Source organism: Scyliorhinus torazame, chromosome 5 (assembly GCF_047496885.1).
Source record: "Scyliorhinus torazame isolate Kashiwa2021f chromosome 5, sScyTor2.1, whole genome shotgun sequence".
Classification (NCBI taxonomy): domain Eukaryota; kingdom Metazoa; phylum Chordata; class Chondrichthyes; order Carcharhiniformes; family Scyliorhinidae; genus Scyliorhinus; species Scyliorhinus torazame.
Genome location: NC_092711.1, coordinates 107331633 through 107356863, shown reverse-complemented (window position 1 = coordinate 107356863; position 25231 = coordinate 107331633). Strand labels below are relative to the sequence as shown.

Below are 25231 nucleotides of genomic sequence, written 5' to 3'. Positions count from 1 at the left end.
TAAAGCTGCCTCTCCAATCAACCACTCCCAGGACAGGTACAACACAGGGTTAGATACAGAGTAAAGCTCCAGTTCCTCTCGATCATCAAACACTGCCAGGTGCAGATACACAGGCAGGTTATCAAACCATCCCTGGATGCAAAGGCTAGGAGAGACAGTATGGAAGGTATGGCAAGCTGGGACTGTTAAAATTTGGTTTTGGGATTGCAGATTACCCACAAAGTGGAGTGGGGGAATGGGGTTAGATCAAGCTTAAAGCGCATCCAGATAGATAAATCCCCGGAAACTGATGAAATGTATCCCAGGACGTGTGGGAGGTTAGGGGTGAAATTGCGGGTCCCCTAGCAGAGATATTTGAATTGTCGACAGCCACAGGTGAGGTGCCTGAAGATTGGAGGGTAACAAATGTTGTGCCTTTGTTTAACAAAGGCCAGAGGGAAAAGTCTGAGAACTACAGACCGGTGAGCCTAGCATCCGTGGTGAGTAAGTTGTGAGAAGGTATTCTGAGAGACAGGATCTACTGGCATTTAGAGAGGCAAGGACTGATCAGGGATAGTTAACATGGCTTTCTGAGTGGAAAATGATGTCTCACAAATTTGGTTGAGTTTTTTTAAAGGGGGAACCAACAAGGTAGATGAGGGCAGTGCAGTCGACGATGTTGACATGGACTTTAGCAAAGCCTTTGTCAAGGTACTGCATGGTAGGTTGTTCCACAAGGTTAAATCTCACGGGATCCAGGGTGAGGTAGCCAATTGGCTACAAAATTGGCTTGGCGACAGAAGACAAAGGGTGGTTGTAGAGGACTTTTTTTCAAACTGGAGGCCTGTGACCAGCGGTGTGCCTCAGGGATCAGTGCTGGGTCCACTGTTATTTGTTATTTATATTAATGATTTGGATGAGAATGTAGGAGGCATGGTTAGTAAGTTTGCAAATGGTACCAAGGTTGGTGGCAGAATGACCAGAGAAGGTTATCTAGGATTGCAACGGAACTTGATCAATTGGGCCAATGAACGGCAGATGGGAGTTTAATTTAGATAAATGTGAGGTGAGACATTTTGGTTGATCGATCGAATCGGGGCAGGACCTACTCAGTGAATGGGAGGGAGTTGGGGAGAGTTATAGAACAAAGAGATCTAGGAGTACAGGTTCATAGCTCCTTGAAAGTGGAGTCACAGGTGGACAGGGTGGTGAAGAAGGCATTCGGCATATTTGGTTTCATTGGGCAGAACATTGAATACAGGAGTTGGGACGTCTTGCTGAAGTTGTACAAGACATTAGTAAGGCGACACTTGGAGCACTGTGTACAGTTCTGGTCCTATTATAGAAAGGATATAATTCAATTGGAATGAGTGCAGAAAAGATTTACTCGGATGCAACCAGGACTTATTGCCCTGGAGAGTAGGCGTGATCTTATAGAGGTCTGTAAAATAATGAGGGGCATAAGTGAGGTAGATAGTCAACATCTTTTCCCAAATGTAAGGGAGTATAAAACTAGAGGGCATAGGTTTAAGGTAAGAGGGGAGAGATGTAAAAGGGGCCAGAGGGGAAATGTTTTTCACACAGAGGGTGGCGAGTATCTGGAATGAGCTGCCAGAGGCAGTAGTAGAGGCGGGAATGCTGGGTATAGAGGGATATGGGCCAAATCAGGCAATTGGGACTAACTCAGTGGTAAACACTGGGCGGCATGGACAAGTTGGGCCGAAGGGCCTGTTTTCATGCTGTAAACCTCTTTTGACTCTATACAACTGCAGCAAAATATCCCTACATTTATATTAGATTTCCTTTGCAATAACAATAATATTCCATTGACCTTCCTAATCACTGGCTGTACCTGCAGACTAACTTGGGATCAGGCACTCCCGATCCCTCTGTAACTCAGAGTTCTGCAATCTCTCTCCATTTAAATAATATTGTTTTATTTAATACTTCCTGACAAAGTGGACAATCGACATTTTCTTAAGTTATGCTCCAGCTTTATCAGTTTTTTGCCCACTCATTTAACCAATTTGTAGTACTTTGCAGAGTCCTTAAATCCACTTCACAAATTACTTTCCTACCGGTCTTTGAGGCATCAGAGAATTTAGCCGCCAGACATTCAATCCCGTCATCCAACACATTCATATAGATTGTAAATGGTTGAGAGCCTAGCACTGATCGGGAGGCAGAGGGGGTCATAGATAGCAGCTTCAGGGAATTAGTTACACCAAAGATTGGAGATAGGTGGGTAACTGTAAGAGGGACTGGGAAAAAGCAGCCAGTGCAGGGATCCCCTGCGGTCGTTCCCCTGAGAAACAAGTATACCGCTTTGGATACTTGTGGGGGGGGGGGACTTACCAGGGGTAAGCCATGGGGTACGGGCCTCTGGCACGGAGTCTGTCCCTGTTGCTCAGAAGGGAAGGGGGGAGAGGAGCAGAGCATTAGTAATTGGGGACTCTATCGTCAGGGGCACAGATAGGAGATTTTGTGGGAGCGTGAGACACTCACGTTTGGTATGTTGCCTCCCAGGTGCAAGGGTACGTGATGTCTCGGATCGTGTTTTCCGGGTCCTTAGGGGGAGGGGGAGCAGCCCCAAGTCGTGGTCCACATTGGCACTAACGACATAGGTAGGAAAGGGGACAAGGATGTCAGGCAGGCTTTCAGAGAGCTAGGATGGAAGCTCAGAACTAGAACAAACAGAGTTGTTATCTCTGGGTTGTTGCCCGTGCTACGTGATAGTGAGATGAGGAATAGGGAGAGAGAGCATTTAAACACGTGGCTACAGGGATGGTGCAGGCGGGAGGGATTCAGATTTCTGGATAACTGGGGCTCTTTCTGGGGAAGGTGGGACCTCTACAGACAGGATGGTCTACATCTGAACCTGAGGGGCACAAATATCCTGGGGGGGAGATTTGTTAGTGCTCTTTGGGGGGGTTTAAACTAATGCAGCAGGGGCATGGGAACCTGGATTGTAGTTTTAGGGTAAGGGAGAATGAGAGTAGAGAGGTCAGGAGCACAGATTTGACGTCGCAGGAGGGGGCCAGTGTTCAGGTAGGTGGTTTGAAGTGTGTCTACTTCAATGCCAGGAGTATACGAAACAAGGTAGGGGAACTGGCAGCATGGGTTGGTACCTGGGACTTCGATGCTGTGGCCATTTCGGAGACATGGATAGAGCAGGGACAGGAATGGATGTTGCAGGTTCCGGGGTTTAGGTGTTTTAGTAAGCTCAGAGAAGGAGGCAAAAGAGGGGGAGGTGTGGCGCTGCTAGTCAAGAGCAGTATTACGGTGGCGGAGAGGATGCTAGATGGGGACTCTTCTTCCGAGGTAGTATGGGCTGAAGTTAGAAACAGGAAAGGAGAGGTCACCCTGTTGGGAGTTTTTTATAGGCCTCCTAATAGTTCTAGGGATGTAGAGGAAAGGATGGCGAAGATGATTCTGGATAAGAGCGAAAGTAACAGGGTAGTTATTATGGGAGACTTTAACTTTCCAAATATTGACTGGAAAAGATATAGTTCGAGTACAATAGATGGGTCGTTTTTTGTACAGTGTGTGCAGGAGGGTTTCCTGAAACAATATGTTGACAGGCCAACAAGAAGCGAGGCCACGTTGGATTTGGTTTTGGGTAATGAACCAGGCCAGGTGTTGGATTTGGAGGTAGGAGAGCACTTTGGGGACAGTGACCACAATTCGGTGACGTTTACGTTAATGATGGAAAGGGATAAGTATACACCGCAGGCAAGAGTTATAGCTGGGGGAAGGGCAATTATGATGCCATTAGACGTGACTTGGGGGGGATAAGGCGGAGAAGTAGGCTGCAAGTGTTGGGCACACTGGACAAGTGGGGCTTGTTCAAGGATCAGCTACTGCATGTTCTTGATAAGTATGTACCGGTCAGGCAGGGAGGAAGGCGTCGAGCGAGGGAACCGTGGTTTACCAAGGAAGTGGAATCTCTTGTTAAGAGGAAGAAGGAGGCCTATGTGAAGATGAGGTGTGAAGTTTCGGTTGGGGCGATGGAGAGTTACAAGGTAGCGAGGAAGGATCTAAAGAGAGAGCTAAGACGAGCAAGGAGGGGACATGAGAAGTATTTGGCAGGAAGGATCAAGGAAAACCCAAAAGCTTTCTATAGGTATGTCAGGAATAAGCGAATGACTAGGGAAAGAGTAGGACCAGTCAAGGACAGGGATGGGAAATTGTGTGTGGAGTCTGAAGAGATAGGCGAGATACTAAATGAATATTTTTCGTCAGTATTCACTCAGGAAAAAGATAATGTTGTGGAGGAGAATGCTGAGCCCCAGGCTAATAGAATAGATGACATTGAGGTACGTAGGGAAGAGGTGTTGGCAATTCTGGACAGGCTGAAAATAGATAAGTCCCCGGGACCTGATGGGATTTATCCTAGGATTCTCTGGGAGGACAGGGAAGAGATTGCTGGACCTTTGGCTTTGATTTTTATGTCATCATTGGCTACAGGAATAGTGCCAGAGGACTGGAGGACAGCAAATGTGGTCCCTTTGTTCAAAAAGGGGAGCAGAGACAACCCCGGCAACTATAGACCGGTGAGCCTCACGTCTGTAGTGGGTAAAGTCTTGGAGGGGATTATAAGAGACAAGATTTATAATCATCTAGATAGGAATAATATGATCAGGGATAGTCAGCATGGCTTTGTGAAGGGTAGGTCATGCCTCACAAACCTTATTGAGTTCTTTGAGAAGGTGACTGAACAGGTAGCTGAGGGTAGAGCAGTTGATGTGGTGTATATGGATTTCAGCAAAGCGTTTGATAAGGTTCCCCACGGTAGGCTATTGCAGAAAATACAGAGGCTGGGGATTGAGGGTGATTTAGAGATGTGGATCAGAAATTGGCTAGCTGAAAGAAGACAGAGGGTGGTGGTTGATGGGAAATGTTCAGAATGGAGTACAGTCACAAGTGGAGTACCACAAGGATCTGTTCTGGGGCCGTTGCTGTTTGTCATTTTTATCAATGACCTAGAGGAAGGCGCAGAAGGGTGGGTGAGTAAATTTGCAGACGATACTAAAGTCGGTGGTGTTGTCGATAGTGTGGAAGGATGTAGCAGGTTACAGAGGGATATAGATAAGCTGCAGAGCTGGGCTGAGAGGTGTCAAATGGAGTTTAATGTAGAGAAGTGTGAGGTGATTCACTTTGGAAGGAATAACAGGAATGCGGAATATTTGGCTAATGGTAAAGTTCTTGAAAGTGTGGATGAGCAGAGGGATCTAGGTGTCCATGTACATAGATCCCTGAAAGTTGCCACCCAGGTTGATAGGGTTGTGAAGAAGGCCTATGGAGTGTTGGCCTTTATTGGTAGAGGGATTGAGTTCCGGAGTCGGGAGGTCATGTTGCTGCTGTACAGAACTCTGGTACGGCCGCATTTGGAGTATTGCGTACAGTTCTGGTCACCGCATTACAGGAAGGATGTGGAGGCTTTGGAGCGGGTGCAGAGGAGATTTACCAGGATGTTGCCTGGTATGGAGGGAAAATCTTATGAGGAAAGGCTGATGGACTTGAGGTTGTTTTCGTTGGAGAGAAGAAGGTTAAGAGGAGACTTAATAGAGGCATACAAAATGATCAGGGGGTTGGATAGGGTGGACAGTGAGAGCCTTCTCCCGCGGATGGAAATGGCTGGCACGAGGGGACATAACTTTAAACTGAGGGGTAATAGATATAGGACAGAGGTCAGAGGTAGGTTCTTTACGCAAAGAGTAGTGAGGCCGTGGAATGCCCTACCTGCTACAGTAGTGAACTCACCAACATTGAGGGCATTTAAAAGTTTATTGGATAAACATATGGATGATAATGGCATAGTGTAGGTTAGATGGCTTTTGTTTCGGTGCAACATCGTGGGCCGAAGGGCCTGTACTGCGCTGTATAGTTCTATGTTCTATGATCCTGGTGACATTCCACTTGTCACATCTTACCCACCCAGAAATGACCCATTTATACCTACTGGCTGCTTCCTGCTCGCTAACCAATCCTCTATCCATGCTGATATGTTGCCCCCACACCATGAGCTCTTATTTTGTGTAATAACCTTTGATGTGGCACCTTGGGAAATACCTTCTGGAATGGAAATGGAAATCGCTTATTGTCACAAGTAGGCTTCAACGAAGTTACTGTGAAAAGCCCCTAGTCACCACATTCCGGCGCCTGTTCGGGTAGGCTGTTACGGGAATTGAACCGTGCTGCTGGTATGCCTTGGTCTGCTTTTAAAGCCAGCAATTTGGCCCTGTGCTAAACAGCCCCAGATAATCCAGATAAAGCACATCTACAGGTTCCCCTTTATTGACATCCCTTGTTACTTCCTCAGAGAACCTTGATAAATTAGTCAGTCACGATTGATTCCCTAAACCCATTTTCAAACACTGTATCAAAAGAAAATTCAAATCTCCTCTACCCCTCTGGCTCCTTTACCAATTACCTTAGAGGGACTCACTTTCTGTTAAAGAGCCTGTCAACCCCTCTCACCCACTCTCCCGAAAGTGAACAAATTTAATCAGGAAAAGTCCAACAAATTCAAATATTTTCCTGTTAAATGTTTATTGACGAAACAGAACATGGTTAAAAAAAAACTAACAGAAAATTACTTGAGGATCAAAGACAACCAGAGTAACAGGATGTTCACAATGTTCTGGTTCCAAATGGTTTCCCTTCGGCTCCTCTGTACCCTGTTCCCGTGACTCCCTGCTTTCGACACAGGGGCACTGAACCCTGGGGGTCACATCATCATCAGCCCCTGTGATTCTCCCCCCACCCCCTCCCCCCACAAAACCTGATTGGTTGGAGGTCCAGTTTCCAGTTTAGCACAGGGCTAAATCGCTGGCTTTTAAAGCAGACCAAGGCAGGCCAGCAGCATGGTTCAATTCCCGTACCAGCCTCCCCGAACAGATGCCGGAATGTGGCGACTAGGGGCTTTTCATAGTAACCTCATTTGAAGCCTACCTGTGACAATAAGCGATTTTCATTTCATTTCAGTCAGGCGTCCAGCACCTTCCTGTCTCTATTAGCGACGCCCATGGCAGTTCCCCTACTGGGGAACAGGCCACGTTATTCTCAGCTAAATTCAGCGAAAGTCAGCTCTCAGCTTCATCACCTGGCTGTCACCGACACGAGCAATAGAGACAGAAAGGTGCCCGAGGGTCAAATAGGAAGACAAAACTTGTGGATTTGGACCCCCATAAAGGTCAGCAACTTCTTAGAAAAAAATCAAATTCCCAGTAAATAAATTAAAGGATCACACAACGGGACTTCAAGTTTTATAAGTTTTAATGCAACAAACAAACGCACTAGAAGCTACTTTAACTTGGAAACCTACACAGTAAACTATAAACTTTGCCCTTTTACACTATCTAAAATCACACTCCACCATCATAGTTACTCTGTCCTGGAATTTAATTGTCTCAGAACCTGTCCAAAGTGATGATTCATTCCTGAGGATTTACTTCCGTTCTTCAACCAAGACACTGAGAAACAAAAGGGAGAATAGAATAGAATGTGAACTGGCAAAATACATAAAAATGGACTGTAAAAGCTGCTGTGGCTACGTAAAAAGGCAATGTTTGTCCGTTCCAGATAGAGTCAGGAGAATTTAGAATGAGGAATAGAGATCTCTCCAGCCACCTCGTTTAACTCTGGGATGTAGATCATCAGCTTTTGGGGATTTATTCCCTTTCAACCCCATTAATTTCTCCAGTGCTACTTTTTCACCAATACTAATCTCTGCCAGTCCCTTGGTTGTCTGGTGTTTTGGGGCCAATTTCTGTATCTTCCTCTGTGAAGTCAGACACACATTGTTTAGTTTCTCTGCCATTTCCTTACTCCCCATTCTAAACTCTCCTGTCGACTTCCGGTTGCGGCTATGCGGAGCTAAGCCGCACGAGTCAGCAGCTCCCGCGAAGACGGACTTTCGGGCTCGATAGAAGAGCCCCAACGGAACTTTTCACACAGCCAACCCGTGGGGAAGAGAGGAGAGAGGTCCCCCACTAACCTGTATGGACCGGACCCGCAGCGAAACGGCCAAAAAAACGGCACTGGAGCAGCGGGAGAAGAAGAGTAAAACTCCATTATCATAGAATTTACAGTGCAGAAGGAGGCCATTCGGCCCATCGAGTCTGCACCGGCTCTTGGAAAGAGCATCCTACCCAAGGTCAACACCTCCACCCTATCCCCATAACCCAGTAACCCCACCCAACACTAAGTGCAATTTTGGACACTAAGGGCAATTTATCATAGCCAATCCACCTAACCTGCACATCTTTGGACTGTGGGAAGAAACCGGAGCACCCGGAGGAAACACACGCACACACGGGGAGAATGTGCAGACTCCGCACAGACAGTGATCCAAGCCGGAATCGAACGTGGGACCCTGGAGCTGTGAAGCAATTGTGCTATCCACAATGCTACCGTGCTGCCCCAACAATGTTACCGTGCTGCCCCAAACAAACAAAATGGCTGTGGCTGGGGACAAAGAGATGCAAGAATTCATCAAGCGCTGCTTCGAGGAGCTGCGCAAGGAGATGGTGGCGCCTATGCTTGCAATAATTGAAGGACTTGGGGCAACCCAGAAAGCCCATGAGGTGAAGATCCAGGAGATGCAGGACAAAGTGAGTGAAAATGAGGACGGGTTCTTGGGCCTGGCGGTGAGAGTGGAGCGGCATGAGGCGCTACAAAAGACGTGGGCGGGAAGACACGAAGACCTGGAGAACAGGTCGAGGAGAAATAACTTGAGGATCCTGGGTCTCCCAGAAGGAGTGGAGGGGGCCGACGCCGCGGCATATGCGGGCACAATGATCGGGGCGCTGATGGGCGCGGAGGCCCCCCCCCCCCGGGGTTGTTGGTGCTGGCGAGGAAGCCCAAGGCAAATGAGCCGCCAAGGGCGATGGTGGTGAGATTTCACCGGTTTACAGACAGAGAGAGGGTCCTGAAATGGGCCAAGAAGGAGCGGAGCAGCAAGTGGGACAATGCTGAGATTAGAATATACCCGGACTGGAGCACGGAGGTCGCTAAGCGGAGAGCGGGTTTCAACTGGGCCAAAGCGGTGCTGCATCGGAAAGGAGTGAAATTTGGAATGTTGCAGCCAGCGCGACTGTGGGTCACATATAACGGCCAACACCACTATTTTGAAACGCCCGAAGAGGCGTGGACCTTTATACAAACTGAAAAGTTGGACTCTAATTGAGGGTTTGTGAGGGTGGGGGGTATTTGAGGGTTGCAGTATGATGGCGGTTGTATATAGGGAGGCAAGCACGCGCAGGGAATGTTATATGGACTGGGGACGAGAGACAAGGCCGCAACAGAAGCTGCGTCGGGGGGGGGGGGGGGGGGGGGGGGGCAGGCTCTGGAAAGTGCAGGGATTTTCTCCTGCGCGCGGAAAGAAAGGTGGGAGGGGGAACGTAGGAACGTCTACTGATGGGGAGATTCCCACACGAGGGGGTCAAAGGGATGGCGGGGGAAGCCGGGGTCAGGAGACTTACGGGAGTGATATGGGGGGAGCAAAAAAGCTAGACAGGGATCTGGGCGGGGGGGGGGGGGGGGGAACGGTTGCTGCTGCACTGGCCGAAAGGGAATGGGATACAGAAGAGGTGGCTGGGATGGAGGTCCCCCGATTGGGGGCCTGGAGGGCGAGGTAGACGCGGACACGGGACTGGCCCAGAAAAGGAGATGGCTAGTCAGCGGGGGGGTGGGGGGTGAGAGCCCCTCCAATCCGGCTGATAACGTGGAATGTGAGGGGCCTGAATGGGCCGGTGAAGCGGGCTCGAGTGTTCGCGCACTTGAAGGGACTGAAGGTAGACGTGGCAATGCTCCTAGAGACACACCTGAAGGTGGCGGACCAGGTTAGGTTAAGAAGGGGATGGGTAGGACAGGTATTTCACTCGGGACTGGACGCGAAAAACAGAGGGGTGGCAATTCTGGTGAGAAAACATGTTTCATTTGAGGCCAAGACTATCAAAGCGGACAAGGGAAGGAGATACGTGATCGTGAGTGGTAGGTTGCAAGGGACGTGGGTGGTGTTGGTAAATGTATACGCCCCGAACTGGGATGATGCTGGATTTATGAAGCGCATGTTGGAGCGCATCCTGGACCTGGAGGTAGGAGGACTGATAATGGGAGGGGACTTTAATACAGTGCTGGATCCAGTACTAGACCGCTCCAGATCAAGGACGGGGAGAGGCCGGCAGCGGCCAGGGTGCTCAGGGGGTTTATGGACCAGATGGGGGGAGTGGACCCATGGAGGTTTGCAAGACCGCAGGCCAGAGAATTTTCTTTCTTCTCCCACGTGCACAAGGCATACTCCCGGATAGACTTCTTTGTGCTGGGCAGGGTACTTATCCCGAGGGTGGAGGGGATGGAGTATTCGGCCATAGCCGTTTCGGACCATGCCCCGCACTGGGTGGAAGTGGGGCTGGGAGAGGAGAGGGACCAGCGCCCGCTGTGGTGGTTGGATGTGGGACTGTTGGCAGATGAGGTGGTGTGTGGTAAGGTAAGGGGGTGTATTGAAAGGTACCTGGAGGCCAATGACAACGGGGAGGTGCGAGTGGGGGTGGTGTGGGAGGCGCTGAAGGCGGTGATCAGGGGAGAGCTAATCTCCATCAGGGCCCATAGAGGGAAGACAGAGGGCAGGGAAAGGAAGAGGTTAGCGGGGGAGATTTTGCGAGTGGACAGGAGATACGCAGAGGCCCCGGAGGAAAGATTACTTGGGGAAAGACGACGGCTCCAGATGGAGTTTGACCTGTTGACCATGGGGAAGGCGGAGGCACAGTGGAGGAAGGCGCAGTGGGCGACCTACGAGTGTGGGAAAAAGGCCAGTTGGATGCTGGCACACCAGCTCCGCAAGAGGGCGGCAGAGAGGGAAATAGGGGGAGTCAAAGATGGTGAGAGAGTCATGGCCCAGAGTGCAACGGAAATAAACAAGGTATTCAAGGCCTTCTACGAAGAGCTGTACAGATCCCAGCCCCCGGGGGGGTAAGAGGGGATGGTAAGATTCCTGGACCAACTGCGGTTCCTGAGGGTGGAGGAGCAAGAGGTGGCTGGTCTGGGGGCACCAATCGGGTTGGAGGAGCTGAGTAAGGGCTTGGGGAGCATGCAGGCGGGGAAGGCCCCGGGGCCGGACGGGTTCCCGGTGGAGTTCTATAGAAAGTATGCGGACCTGTTGGCCCCGCTATTAGTGAGGACCTTTAACGAGGCAAGAGAGCAGGGGACCCTGCCCCCAACAATGTCGGAGGCGACAATTTCCATGATTCTGAAGCGAGACAAGGACCCACAGCAATGTGGATCGTATAGGCCGATTTCGCTCCTTAATGTGGACGCTAAGCTATTGGCAAAAGTGCTGGCCACGAGGATTGAGGACTGTGTGCTGGGGATGATACATGAGGACCAGACGGGATTTGTAAAGGGCAGGCAACTAAATACGAATGTGCAGCGGCTCTTAAACGTGATAATGATGCCATCGGAGGAGGGAGAGGCGGAGATAGTGGCAGCCATGGACGCGGAAAAGGCCTTTGACCGAGTAGAGTGGGAGTACCTCTGGGAGGTGTTGCACAGGTTTGGGTTCGGGGGAGGGTTTATTAGCTGGGTTAGGCTTCTCTACAGCGCCCCGGTGGCAAGTGTGGTGATGAACCGGCGGAGGTCGGAGTACTTTCGGCTGTACCGAGGAACGAGGCAGGGGTGCCCTCTGTCCCCCCGTTGTTTGCATTGGCGATCGAACCCTTGGCCATATCACGGAGGGAGTCCAATAAATGGAAGGGGGTGGTCCGCGGGGGAGAAGAGTATCGGGTGTCGCTATATGCGGACGACCTGCTGCTGTACGTGGCGGACCCAATGGAGGGGATGGTGGAGGTCATGCAGACTTTGAGGGAGTTCTCGGGCTATAAGCTCAATGTAGGGAAGAGCCAGCTTTTTGTATTACAGGCAGGGGACCAAGAAAGAGGGATAGGGGACCTACCGCTGAGGAGGGCGGAGGGGAGCTTTCGGTATCTAGGGATGCAGATAGCCAGGAGCTGGGGGGCCCTACACAAACTGAATCTGACGTGGTTGGTGGACCAAATGGAGGTGGACTTGAAAAGATGGGACATGTTGCCGCTCTCGTTGGCGGGTAGAGTGCAGTCGGTCAAAATGGTGGTCCTTCCGAGGTTTTTGTTTGTGTTCCAGTGCCTCCTCATCTTGATTACCAAGGGCTTTTTCAAGAGAGTAGGTAGGAGTATTATGGGGTTTGTGTGGGCGAACAAGACCCTGAGGGTAAGGAGAGGGTTCCTGGAGCGCAGTAGGGACCGAGGAGGGCTGGCGCTGCCAAACCTAGGGAGCTACTACTGGGCAGCAAACGTGGCGATGATCCGCAAGTGGGTTATGGAGGGAGAGGGGGCGGCATGGAAGAGGATGGAGATGGCGTCCTGCAAAGGAACGAGCTTGGGGGCGCTGGTGACGGCACTGCTGCCGCTCCAGCCATCGAAGTACACCACGAGTCCGGTGGTGGCGGCAACGTTAAGGATCTGGGGCCAGTGGAGATGGCATAGGGGTGCAATGGGAGCCTCGGTGTGGTCCCCGATTAGGAGTAACCACCGGTTTGTCCCGGGGAAGATGGACGGGGGGTTCCAGGGCTGGCACCGGGCGGGGATTAGAAGAATGGGGGACCTGTTCATCGATGGGACATTTGCGAGCCTAGGGGCACTGGAGGAGAAGTTTGAGCTACCCCCGGGAAATGCATTCCGATATATGCAGGTGAGGGCTTTTGTGAGGCGACAGGTCAGGGAATTCTCGCTGCTCCCGGCACAAGAAGTTCAAGACAGGGTGATTTCGGGTGTATGGGTCGGGGAGGGCAAGGTTTCGGCAATACACCAAGAGATGAAAGAAGAGGGGGAAGCGCTAGCAGAAGAGTTGAAGGGTAATGGGAGGAGGAGCTGGGGGAGGAGATCGAGGAAGGTTTGTGGGCGGACGCCCTGGGTAGGGTTAATTCGTCCTCCTCATGTGCCAGGCTTAGCCTGATACAATTTAAGGTGTTTCGCAGAGCGCACCTGACGGGGGTGAGGTTGAGTAGGTTCTTTGGGGTAGAGGACAGATGCGTAAGATGTTCAGGGAGCCCGGCGAACCATGTCCACATGTTCTGGACATGTCCGGCACTGGAGGGGTTCTGGAGAGGAGTGGCGGGAGCAATATCTCAGGTGGTGAAAGTCCGGGTCAAGCCAAGCTGGGGGCTAGCAATATTTAGAGTAGTGGAGGCCAGCATTCTGGCCTTTGCGTCCCTGGTAGCCCGGCGAAGGATCTTGCTAATGTGGAAGGAGGCAAAGCCCCCTAGCGTGCAGGCCTGGACAAATGACATGGCTGGGTTCATAAAGTTGGAGAGGATTAAGTTTGCCTTAAGGGGGTCTGCGCAGGGGTTCTACAGGCGGTGGCAACCGTTCCTAGACTATCTCGCGGAGTGTTAGAGGAAGGTCGGTCAGCAGCAGCAGCAACCCTGGGGGGGGGGGGGAACGAGAGACTGCTTGAGAGGACGGATGAGCGGGAGATAACATGGAGGGTGGGGGAAACTGGCACGAATGGGCAAGAGCCAGTGTATAAAGCTATGTAAATATATCATCTTACCATGTATATATCTTGCTCAGGGTGATTTTGTGTTATTTTGTTACGGGTGGGGGGGGGGGGGTTTATTGTTTGTAAGGGGAAAAATTGTTATGTTTTGTTAAAAAACTTTAATGAATATATTTTCAAAAAAATAAATAAACTCTCCTGTCTCTGCCTGGAATGGACCCACATTGGCCTTCGCTAATCTTTTCCTTTTCACATTCCCGTAGAAGCTTTTCCAGTCATTTTTTATGTTTCTCGCCAGTTTGCTCTCATCAGTTTCTTGGTCCTCCTTTGCTGAATTCTAATGGATCTCATGGAATCTTTAATTTTTCTTGTTCGCCACGGTTACATCACTTTTCCTGTTGGAATTTTGTTCCTTAAAGGAATCTATATTTGTTGTATATGTGTGAAATAAAAGTTGCAAAAACCCCAGAGGACCTTAGGCTGCTCTCACCTTTCTCAGTGAGAGAGCTGACTGGAGGTGATTTAACCCGAGGGTCAGCACACCTCAGGCGAGGGACCTGGTTGACAAGGCGGGGCCTTCATGAATAAACTCAGCCTGTACGGGAGTTGAATCCTCACTGTTGGCCTTGCTCTGCATCACAAACCAGTCGTCCAGTCAACTGAGCTAACAAACCCCCTGATAAATATGTAATAATTCCTTAAATATTAGGTATTATCTGTACCAATCAGTTTCCCAGACCACCCCAGACAAATTGCCCCTCACACCCTGATAGTTTTCCTCTGTGAGGAACACCCAGATAAATTAAACAAAAAAAACATGTAACCACCAGGGCCCATCTCCATGGCAACATGGCTTGGGGGGGTGGGGGGGGGGGGGTTCCAAACAGAAATTGAAACTAAATATCTTCAAACTTCCAAACCCCCTTTCACACTGTGATCCTTGTGCAATTTGAAGCCAGGGATTAGCAACAAGGCTCAAAGATCATCAGCCCACTGGAGGCAAAGTGGTGAGACCGGCCAGTCCAGCAGAAAGAAACCCTCCGACCATCCCCACTGACCACCTGTCAGAATGAACAAAATGCAGTCCTGGGTGTAGAGCAGAAACAATAACAGCAGAATCCAACCCCTGTAATCAATTGTGAAATTGTTGGTGTCACAGCAGATGCGATTAAACATGCAATCCCGTCTCACATTGAGAGGTGGACGGTCTCTCCCCAGTGTGAACTCGCTGGTGTCTCCGCAGGTTGGATGAATCACGGAACCCTTTCCCACACTGAGAGCAGGTGAACGGCCTCTCCCCAGTGTGAATTCGCTGGTGTGTCCGCAGGTAAGATAACTGAGCAAATCCTTTCCCACACTGAGAACAGATGAATGGCCTCTCCCCAGTGTGAACTCGCCGGTGTCTCCGCAGGGATGATGAATCACGGAATCTCTTCCCACACTGAGAGCAGGTGAATGGTCTCTCCCCAGTGTGAACTCGCTGGTGTGTCTGCAGGGCGGATGACTGAGTGAATCCCTTCTCACACTGAGAGCAGGTGAATGGCCTCTCCCCATTGTGAATTCGCTGGTGTGTCTGCAGGCCGGATGACTGAGTGAATCCCTTCCCACACTGAGAACAGGTGAATGGCCTCTCCCCAGTGTGAATTCGCTGATGTCTCTGCAGGGTTGATGAATCACGGAATCCCTTCCCACACTGAGAGCAGGTGAATGGCCTCTCCCCAGTGTGAACTCGCTGGTGTGTCTGCAGGTAAGATAACTGAGCAAATCCTTTCCCACACTGAGAACAGATGAATGGCCTCTCCCCAGTGTGAACTCGCCGGTGTCTCCGCAGGGATGATGAATCACGGAATCTCTTCCCACACTGAGAGCAGGTGAATGGTCTCTCCCCAGTGTGAACTCGCTGGTGTGTCTGCAGGGCGGATGACTGAGTGAATCCCTTCTCACACTGAGAGCAGGTGAATGGCCTCTCCCCATTGTGAATTCGCTGGTGTGTCTGCAGGTCGGATAACTGAGTGAATCCCTTCCCACACTGAGAGCAGGTGAATGGCCTCTCCCCATTGTGAATTCGCTGGTGTGTCTGCAGGCCGGATGACTGAGTGAATCCCTTCCCACACTGAGAACAGGTGAATGGCCTCTTCCCAGTGAGAATTCGCTGATGTCTCTGCAGGGTTGATGAATCACGGAATCTCTTCCCACACTGAGAGCAGGTGAATGGCCTCTCCCCAGTGTGAACTCGCTGGTGTGTCTGCAGGCCGGATGACTGAGTGAATCCCTTCCCACACTGAGAGCAGGTGAACGGCCTCTCCCCTGTGTGAACTCGCTGGTGTGTCTTCAGGGCGGATAATTGACTGAATCCCTTCCCACACTGAGAGCAGGTGAATGGCCTCTCCCCAGTGTGACTGCGTCGATGAGTCTCCAGCTCTGATGGGGCTCGGAATGCCTTGCCACAGTCCCCACATTTCCACGGTTTCCCCATGTCTAGGGTCTCCCCGTGGCTCTTCAGGTTGGATGATCAATTGAAGCCTCTTCCACAGACACAACATGGGTATGGTCTCTCCCTGCTGTGAATGTTATGTTTATTCAGGCTGTGTAACTGGTTAAAGTTCTTTACACAGTAAGTTCACTGGAACTGTCTGTGCGGAGTCTGCACGTTCTCCCCGTGTCAGCGTGGGTTTCCTCCGGGTGCTCCGGTTTCCTCCCACAGTCCAAAGACGTGCAGGTTAGGTGGATTGGCTGTGATAAATTGCCCTTAGTTTCGGAAAAGGTTGGGTGGGGTTATTGGGTTATGGTGATAGGGTGGAGGTGTGGGCTTAGGCAGGGTGATCTTTCCAAGGGCCGGTGCAGACTCGATGGGCCAAATTCTGGGAGTCTATGTACTCTCTCACTTGGTTGTGTGTTGTGTGGGTCTCGGTGCTTTTCCAGTCACACTGATGTTTCCACAGTCAGTTCACTGGAACTCTCTCACTCGGGTGTGTGTTGTGTGGGTCTCGGTGCTTTTCCAGTCACACTGATGTTTGAAATCATTAGCTGACAGTTCGGGTAAACATTTCTCCTTCTAGATTCAAAGGCCGATGATGTTCAGGTTCCAAGGAATCGAGTGACTCTGTCAGATCGAGACGTAATGTTTGAGATTTCTGTCTGTAATTCCTCCTCATCTAATATCCTGTAAAAACAATTTACAAAATTCATCACTGTTAGTACAGGATCAAAACTTAGAACAGACAATTCTCGTTTCTATGGAACATTTGTCCTCTCTTATTCCACGAAAGCTGTAAAGCTCCATCCCACATACTCTCCCTCCATTATCACTCTGCTGTATCTAATATTCACCCTTGCAATTCCCCTTCAGGTGCGGATTCATGTTGATTGACAGATCCAAGCTCACAGCTTCCTGTCCAGGAGATCACAACAAATATGAGCTGCAGTCGGCCATTCGGCCCATCGAGCCTGAACCATTCAATGGGATCATTGGCTGACCTACCTCAGCACCGTTTTCCCACACTATCCCCCTGTCACAATGGTCAGCACAGTGGTTAGCACTGTTGATTCACATCTCCAGGGTCCCAGGTTCCATTCCGGCTTGGGTCACTGTCTGTGCGGAGTCTGCACATCCTCCCCGTATGTAGCGTGGGTTTCCTCTGGGTGCTCCGGTTTCCTCCCACAGTCCAAAGATGTGCAGGTTAGGTGGATTGGCCATGATAAGAACTAGAAGCAGGAGTAGGCCATCTGGCCCCTCGAGCCTGCTCCACCATTCAATGAGATCATGGCTGATCTTTTGTGGACTCAGCTCCACTTTCCGGCCCGAACCCCATAACCCTTAATCCCTTTATTCTTCAAAAAACTATCTATCTTTATCTTAAAAACATATAATGAAGGAGCCTCTACTGCTTCACTGGGCAAGGAATTCCATAGATTCACAACCCTTTGGGTGAAGAAGTTCCTCCTAAACTCAGTCCTAAATCTACTTCCCCTTATTTTGAGGCTATGCCCCCTAGTTCTGCTTTCACCCGCCAGTGGAAACAACCTGCCCGCATCTATCCTATCTATTCCCTTCATAATCTTATATGTTTCTGTAAGATCCCCCCTCATCCTTCTAAATTCCAGCGAGTACAGTCCCAGTCTACTCAACCTCTCCTCGTAATCCAACCCCTTCAGCTCTGGGATTAACCTAGTGAATCTCCTCTGCACACCCTCCAGTGCCAGTACGTCCTTTCTCAAGTAAGGAGACCAAAACTGAACACAATACTCCAGCTGTGGCCTCACTAACACCTTATACAATTGCAGCATAACCTCCATAGTCTTAAACTCCATCCTCTAGCAATGAAGGACAAAATTCCGTTCGCCTTCTTAATCACCTGTTGCACCTGTAAACCAACTTTTTGCGACTCATGCACTAGCACACCCAGGTCTCTCTGCACAGCAGCATGTTTTAATATTTTATCATTTAAATAATAATCCCTTTTGCTGTTATTCCTACCAAAATGGATAACCTCACATTTGTCAACATTGTATGCCATCTGCCAGACACAAGCCCATTCACTTAGCCTATCCAAATCCCTCTGCAGACTTCTGGTATCCTCTGCACTTTTTGCTTTCCCACTCATCTTAGTGTCGTCTGCAAACTTGGACACATTGCCCTTGGTCCCCAACTCCAAATCATCTATGTAAATTGTGAACAATTGTGAGCCCAACACTGATCCCTGAGGGACACCACGAGCTATTGATTGCCAACCAGAGAAACACCCATTAATCCCCACTCTTTGCTTTCTATTAATTAACCAATCCTCTATCCACGCGACTACTTTACCCTTAATGCCATGCATCTTTATCTTATGCAGCAACCTTTTGTGTGGCACCATGTCAAAGGCTTTCTGGAAATCCAGATATACCACATCCATTGGCTCCCCGTTATCTACCGCTCTGGTATTGTCCTCAAACAATTCCACTAAATTAGTTAGGCATGACCTACCCTTTATGAACCCATGCTGCGTCTGCCCAATGGGACAATTTCCATCCAGATGCCTCGCTATTTCTTCCTTGATGACAGATTCCAGCATCTTCCCTACTACCGAAGTTAAGCTCACTGACCTATAATTATCCGCTTTCTGCCTACCTCTTTTTTAAAACAGTGGTGTCACGTTTGCTCATTTCCAATCCGCCAGGACCACCCCAGAGTCTAGTGAATTTTGATAAATTATCACTAGTGCATTTGCAATTTCCCTAGCCATCTCTTTTAGCACTCTGGGATGCATTCCATCAGGTCCAGGAGACTTGTCTACCTTTAGCCCCATTAGCTTGCCCATCACTACCTCCTTGGTGATCACAATCGTCTCAAGGTCCTCACCTGTCATAGCCTCATTTCCATCAGTCACTGGCATGTTATTTGTGTCTTCCACTGTGAAGACCGACCCAAAAAACCTGTTCAGTTCCTCAGCCATTTCCTCATCTCCCATTATTAAATCTCCTTCTCATCCTCTAATGGACCAATATTTACCTCAGCCACTCTTTTTTAAAAATATATTTGTAGAAACTTTTACTATCTGTAACATCTGTTACATCTTCTCCAGTCCTTCTAGATCCATTTTACAATATGGAGACTTGAACTAATCTGAGCAGCAAACTCACCGTTGTCCTCAAATGCCTGGATGTTGCAGTATTTTACACATTTTACTATTAGCTGAATGTACGATGGGACAGAATAAGATCCAACGAGCCAGTCTGTGACACTGTAGAACATCAGGCAGCACGGTAGCACAATGGTTAGCACAATGGCTTGACAGCACCAGGGTCCCAGGTTCGATTCCGGCTTGGGGTCACTGTCTGTGCGGAGTCTGCACGTTCTCCCCGTGTCTGCGTGGGTTTCCATTCGGTGCTCCAGTTTCCTTCCACAATCCAAAGATGTGCAGGGATATGTGGATTGGCTATGCTAAATTGCCCTTAGCATCCAAAAAAGTTAAGGGAAGGTGGGGTTACGGGGATAGGGTGGAAGTGTGGGGATAGGGTGGAGGTGTGGGGTTAGGTAGGGTGCTAAGGCCGGTGCAGACTCGATGCGCCAAACGGCCTCCTTCTGCACTGTAGATTCTGTGATTCTGTATCTACAAACTTGCCTCTTCCCCTTACTGCTAAACAGTTGGCTTTTTCATTCTTAACCTGTCAGTGATGACATTAAGAATAATGTGTCAGAGAAAGACTGGATTTCAGCTCGGTGACACTGGGCCAGACTAAAGTTTAATTCATAGGATTGTTGAGCTAATGTCTCCATATCATTCGATGGACCTAGAAGGACTGAGGAAGATACAGGAAAGTTTATCGGAATGAAGCCTGAACGGACAGGTTACAGCCAGCAAGAAATGCAGAGGCTCGATGAGCCGTATGGTCTGCACCCACTCCCATTTCTTGTGTTTTCATGAACATCACGGTCAGTCATTTCCATGCAGACACAACCAACTAACAGTTCATCGCCATCCTTCCCATATTCCAGGATTCCAAACACACTTTCCAGGTGACAGTGATTTACTTGTACTTCTTGCTATCCAGTATTGTGTATTCACTGTTCACGATTTGGTCTCCCCCACACTGAGGAGATTAAATCTGGATTGGGTGACTGTGGAACATCACCATTTAGTCTGCAAGCATAATCCTGAGCTTCTGATCATTTAATATTTTAATTCCCTGCCCCACTCCCACTCTGTCCTCGGCCTCCTGCACTGCTCCAATAAAGCTCAAAGGAAACTCGAGGAACAGAACTTCATCCTTGATCAGGCAATTTATGACCTTCCAGACACAACATTCATTTCAGTAATTTCAGATTATAATCATCACTCCGATATTTTCAGACAGTTGTTGCTGGTAACGGTTCTGCTGTTGCCATTTATACCTCACCTGGACCTGCCTTTTATTTCTTCTCGTGTCCTATTAGTTTATTTACTTATCTCATTGTCACCCAGTTTTGTCTTGCATCATTATCCCCTTTGTCATTTAATCACTTCAGCCTCACATCCTCCCAAACTGCCCCCTCTGAAATGGCCCAGCAAGCCACTCAGTTCAAGGGCAATTAGGGGTGGGCTCAGCCAGCGACACCCACATCCCAAGAACAAATAAAGGAAAGTCGGCAGTTAGAAAGGCAAATGCAATGTTCGCATTCATTTTAAGAGAGCTACAATACAAGTGCAGGGATGTACTGCCATGCCTCTCATCAGACCACATTTTGAGTATTGTGAGCAGTTTTGGGCCCCGTGTCTAAGGAAGGATGTACTGGCCTTGGAGGGTGTCTGGAGGAGGATCACAAGAATGATCCCTGGAATGAAAGATTTGTCATATGAGGAGCGATTGAGGACTCTGGGTCTGTACTCGATGGAGTTTAGAAGGATGAATGGGAATCTTATTGAAACTTACAGAATACCCAGATAGAGTGGACGTGGAGAAAATGTTTCCACTGGTAGGAGAGATTAGAACCCGAGGGCATAGCCTCAGACTGAAGGGACGATCATTTAAAACTGAGATGAGGAGGAATTTCTTCAGCCTGAGGGTGGTGAACCTGTGGAACTCTTCGCTGCAGAAGGTTGTGGAGGCCAAGTCACATAAACATCGAACCTGATAGTGCAGAAAGACGCCATTTGCCCCATCAAGTATGCACACCGACCCTCTGAAAGAGCACCCTACTCAGAGCCACTCTCCCGCCCTATCCCCTTAACCCCACCTAACCAACACATCCCCGGACACCAAAGGCAATTTAGCATGGGCAATCCACCTAACCTGCACATCTTTGGACTGTGGGAGGAAAGTGAAGCATCCGAGGAAACCCACGCAGACACGGGGAGAAAGTGCAAACTCCACACTCCCAAGGCTGGAATTGAACCCGGGTCCCTGGCACTGTGAGGTAGTAGTGCTAACCACTGGCCACCATGCGATGCCAGTAACTGAGTGTTTTTAAGATAGAGATAGATAGGTACTTGATTAATAAGGGGATCAGGTATTATATGGAGAAGGCAGGAGAATGGGGATGAGGTACATATCAGCCATGATCGAATGGCCTAATTCTGCTGCCTTATCTTTTGTTCTCATGGTCTCTTGACTTGTTTAGCCAGGCTCAAACTGTGACACCATTACATTAGCTCTCTCGCTACAAACGGTAAAATGGTCGGTAAGGGACCAACCATGAGAGGAACCCGGGAGGGAGCGAGCAGGCAGTGTATATACCGTATTGTAAATTAATCTAGTTCTTTACTCAGTGTGGACTCTCGGAGTCCTTATTATTATTTTTCTACATTTAGAGTACCCAATTCATTTTTCCAATTAAGGGGCAGTTTAGCATGGCCAATCCACTAGCTTGCACATTTTTGGGTTGTGGGGGCGAAACCCACGCAAACACGGGGAGAATGTGCAAACTCCACATGGACAGTGACCCAGAGCTGGGATCGAACCTGGGATCTTGGTGCCGTGAGGCCACAGTGCTAACCCACTGCGCCACCGTGCTGCCCTACCGTGTCCATATTAAACTTCCCCTGCAAAAGTCACAGAATTAGAAGTGAAATAATCAATCTCTCGCAGACATCATGTCTGTAAACATTTAACCTAGCTTTTCATAATATTACTGCAACATACAAACTATGAAGTATGACCATTTCTTATATTTAATCACGTTCGTCTCCCCCTCTCTTTCCCGGCCTCTGTACTTGTTGATAAACTATTACATTTCCAAATTCTTCCAGCTTGGATAAAAGGTCACCGGCCTGAAGCATTCACTCTGGTCCTCTGCACAGATGTTGTTTGACCTGCTCCGTGTTTCTACTATTTTCTGTTTTGAGGTCGGATTTCCAGCATCGACAGTATCTGGTTTCTGGGTCACTGTGGATCAGGTTTCTCTCACTTACTGTTCCCTGTTTTTTTTTTTTAATTTAGAGAACCCAATTATTTTATTTCCAATTAATGGGCAATTTCATGTGACCAATCCACCTAACCTGCACATCTTTGGGTTGTGGGGGTGAAACCCACGCAGACATGGGGAGAATGTGCAGACTCCACACGGACAGTGACCCAGGGCTGGGATTTGAAGCCGGGTCCTCATGCGCCATAGTCCCAGTGCTAACCACTGCGCCACATACTGTTCCCTGTTTAAAGGTGAAGAAGGAGTTTTTCAAGAATGAGACACATGGGGCGCGATTCTCCACTCCCACGCCGGTTGGGAGAATCACCTGGGGCGCCAGAATTTCCCGGGACGCCGGTCCGACGCCCTCCCGCGATTTTCCCAAGCGGCGGGAACGGCCCGGTCGAGTTTCGTGGGCCGCAGGCCGGAGAATCGCCGGAGACACCGAAAATGGCGATTCTCCGGCACCCCCGCTATTCTCAGGCCCGGATGGGCCGAGCGGCCAGGCCAGAACGGCGGGTTCCCCCCAGCGCCGTCCGCACCTGGTCGCTGCAGTCGTGGGCGGTGCGTGAACGCTGGGGGGACGGCCTGTGGGGGGGCGAGGGGGGATCCTGCACCGGGCTTCACCTGGAATGTGGGGTGGCCCGCGATCGGTGCCCACCGATCGTCGGGCCGTCCTCTCTGAAGGAGGACCTCCTTCCTTCCGCCGCACCGCAAGATCCGTCCCCCACCTTCTTGCGGGGCGGACCTAGAGAGGACGGCAACCACGCATGCGCGGGTTGGCACCACTTTTACACGGGCGACAAGGCCTGGCGCGTGTAGATGACGCGGCCCCGATCCTAGCCCATTGTCAGGGCCTGAATCGGTCGGGACCGGGGCCGTTAACGACGGCGTTCACGACGGCGCGGCCACTTCGGCGTGGGAGTGGAGAATCGCACCCATGAACTCTCACCCTGTCCAACATGAAACTAAACTCACTGTTAGTTCCTCATCAGTAACAATTTTAAACACAAAGTTTCCAGGCGGGATTGAAGCGGGACTTACTCATGTAAAGTACAGATGATCAACAGCACACTGGGGAAATGAGTTTGAATCCCCCCCACCCCCAAACAGAGGGAACTGACCATCTCCCCCACCCCCGACAGAGGAGAACTGACCATCCCCCCTCCCCCACCCCCGACAGAGGGGAACTGACCACCCCCCCCGCCCCACCCCCGACAGAGGGGAACTGACCATCCCCCCCCCCACCCCGGACAGATGGGAACTGACCATCCCCCCTCCCCCACCCCCGACAGAGGGTAACTGACCATCCCCCCTCCCCACACCCGACAGAGGGGAACTGACCATCCCCCCCCCCACCCCGGACAGAGGGGAACTGACCATCCCCCCCACCCCGGACAGAGGGGAACTGACCATCCCCCCCACCCCGGACAGAGGGGAACTGACCCCCCCCCCACCCCGGACAGATGGGAACTGACCATCCCCCCCCCACCCCGGACAGAGGGGAACTGACCCCCCCCACCCCGGACAGAGGGAAACTGACCATCCCCCATACCCCCGGACAGAGGGGAACTGACCCCCACCCCCACCCTGGACAGAGGGGAACTGACCATCCCCCTCACCCCGGACAGAGGGGAACTGACCACCCCCCCCCCCACCCTGGACAGAGGGGAACTGACCATCCCCCCCCCCACCCCGGACAGAGGGGAACTAACCACCGCATCCACCCCGGACAGAGGGGAAATGACCATCCCCCCCACCCTGGACAGATGGGAACTGACCCCCCCCCCCCACCCCGGACAGAGGGAACTGACCACCCCCCCCCACCCCGGACAGAGGGGAACTGACCATCCCCCCCACCCCGGACAGAGGGGAACTGACGCCCCCCCACCCCGGACAGATGGGAACTGACCACCCCCCCACCCCGGACAGAGGGGAACTGACCACCACCCCCCCCACCCCGGACAGAGGGGAACTGACCATCCCCCCCACCCCAGACAGAGGGGAACTGACCCCCCCACCCCGGACAGAGGGAAACTGACCATCCCCCATACCCCCGGACAGAGGGGAACTGACCCTCCCCACCCCGGACAGAGGGGAACTGACCATCCCCCTCACCCCGGACAGAGGGGAACTGACCACCCCCCCACCCCAGACAGAGGGGAACTGACCATCCATCTCCAGCTCTAATTCGCAAACACAAAATGCTGCCAAGAATTAGCCAGTCAGGCTGAGCCTGTGGCCACGCCACAACACCCCATTTGCTTTACTAACTACTCTCTCAATATGTCTTGCAGATATACAAAATCCTTTTCCTTCACCTCCCACCTCTATCTCTCTCCTTTCGGAGACCAGGTGGAAGGATCCCTCCCCGAAGGACAACTTGACCAGAAGTTTGACAAATCTCTCAAACCTTCAGCCTCCATCACCATAAAGCAGCAGTGCGAACCACCGTGCGACCGGAGACTAGGAAGAAGTGATGATGAAAGTTACTGGATTATTGTGAAAACTCAACTGGTTCACCAATGTCCTTCAGGGAGGGAACCTGCCACCTGGTCTGGACCTACACAGGACTCTGGCCTCTACGAAAGGAGAGAGATAGAGGTGGGATGTGAAGGAAAATGATTTTGTATATCTGCAAGATATATTGAGAGAGTAACTAGTAAAGCAAATGGGGTGTTGAGCTTCATAAGCAGGAATACTGATAGAAAAACCGGGAAGTTATGCTGAATCTTTATAACGCTCTGGTTAGGTCACATCTCGAGTATTGTGTCCGGATCCGGTAACCAGACTTTAGGAAGGAAGTGAAGATTCTGAGAAGTTGCAGATTTACCAGAATAGTTTGAGCAAAAG

At 50.4% G+C, this 25231-nt stretch overlaps 1 protein-coding gene across 1 annotated transcript in view; it reads right to left on the bottom strand.

The window, feature by feature from the left end:
* Positions 1-14601: 14601 nt before the first annotated feature.
* LOC140421625 (uncharacterized) overlaps positions 14602-25231 on the bottom strand; it is a 23114-nt gene continuing 12484 nt past the window's right edge. The window contains exon 4 of the mRNA XM_072506406.1: positions 14602-16675. Within this exon, the coding sequence (XP_072362507.1) occupies positions 14681-15988 (1308 nt within the window). The 5' untranslated portion in view covers positions 15989-16675 and the 3' untranslated portion in view covers positions 14602-14680. The remainder of the gene's footprint in view (positions 16676-25231) is intronic.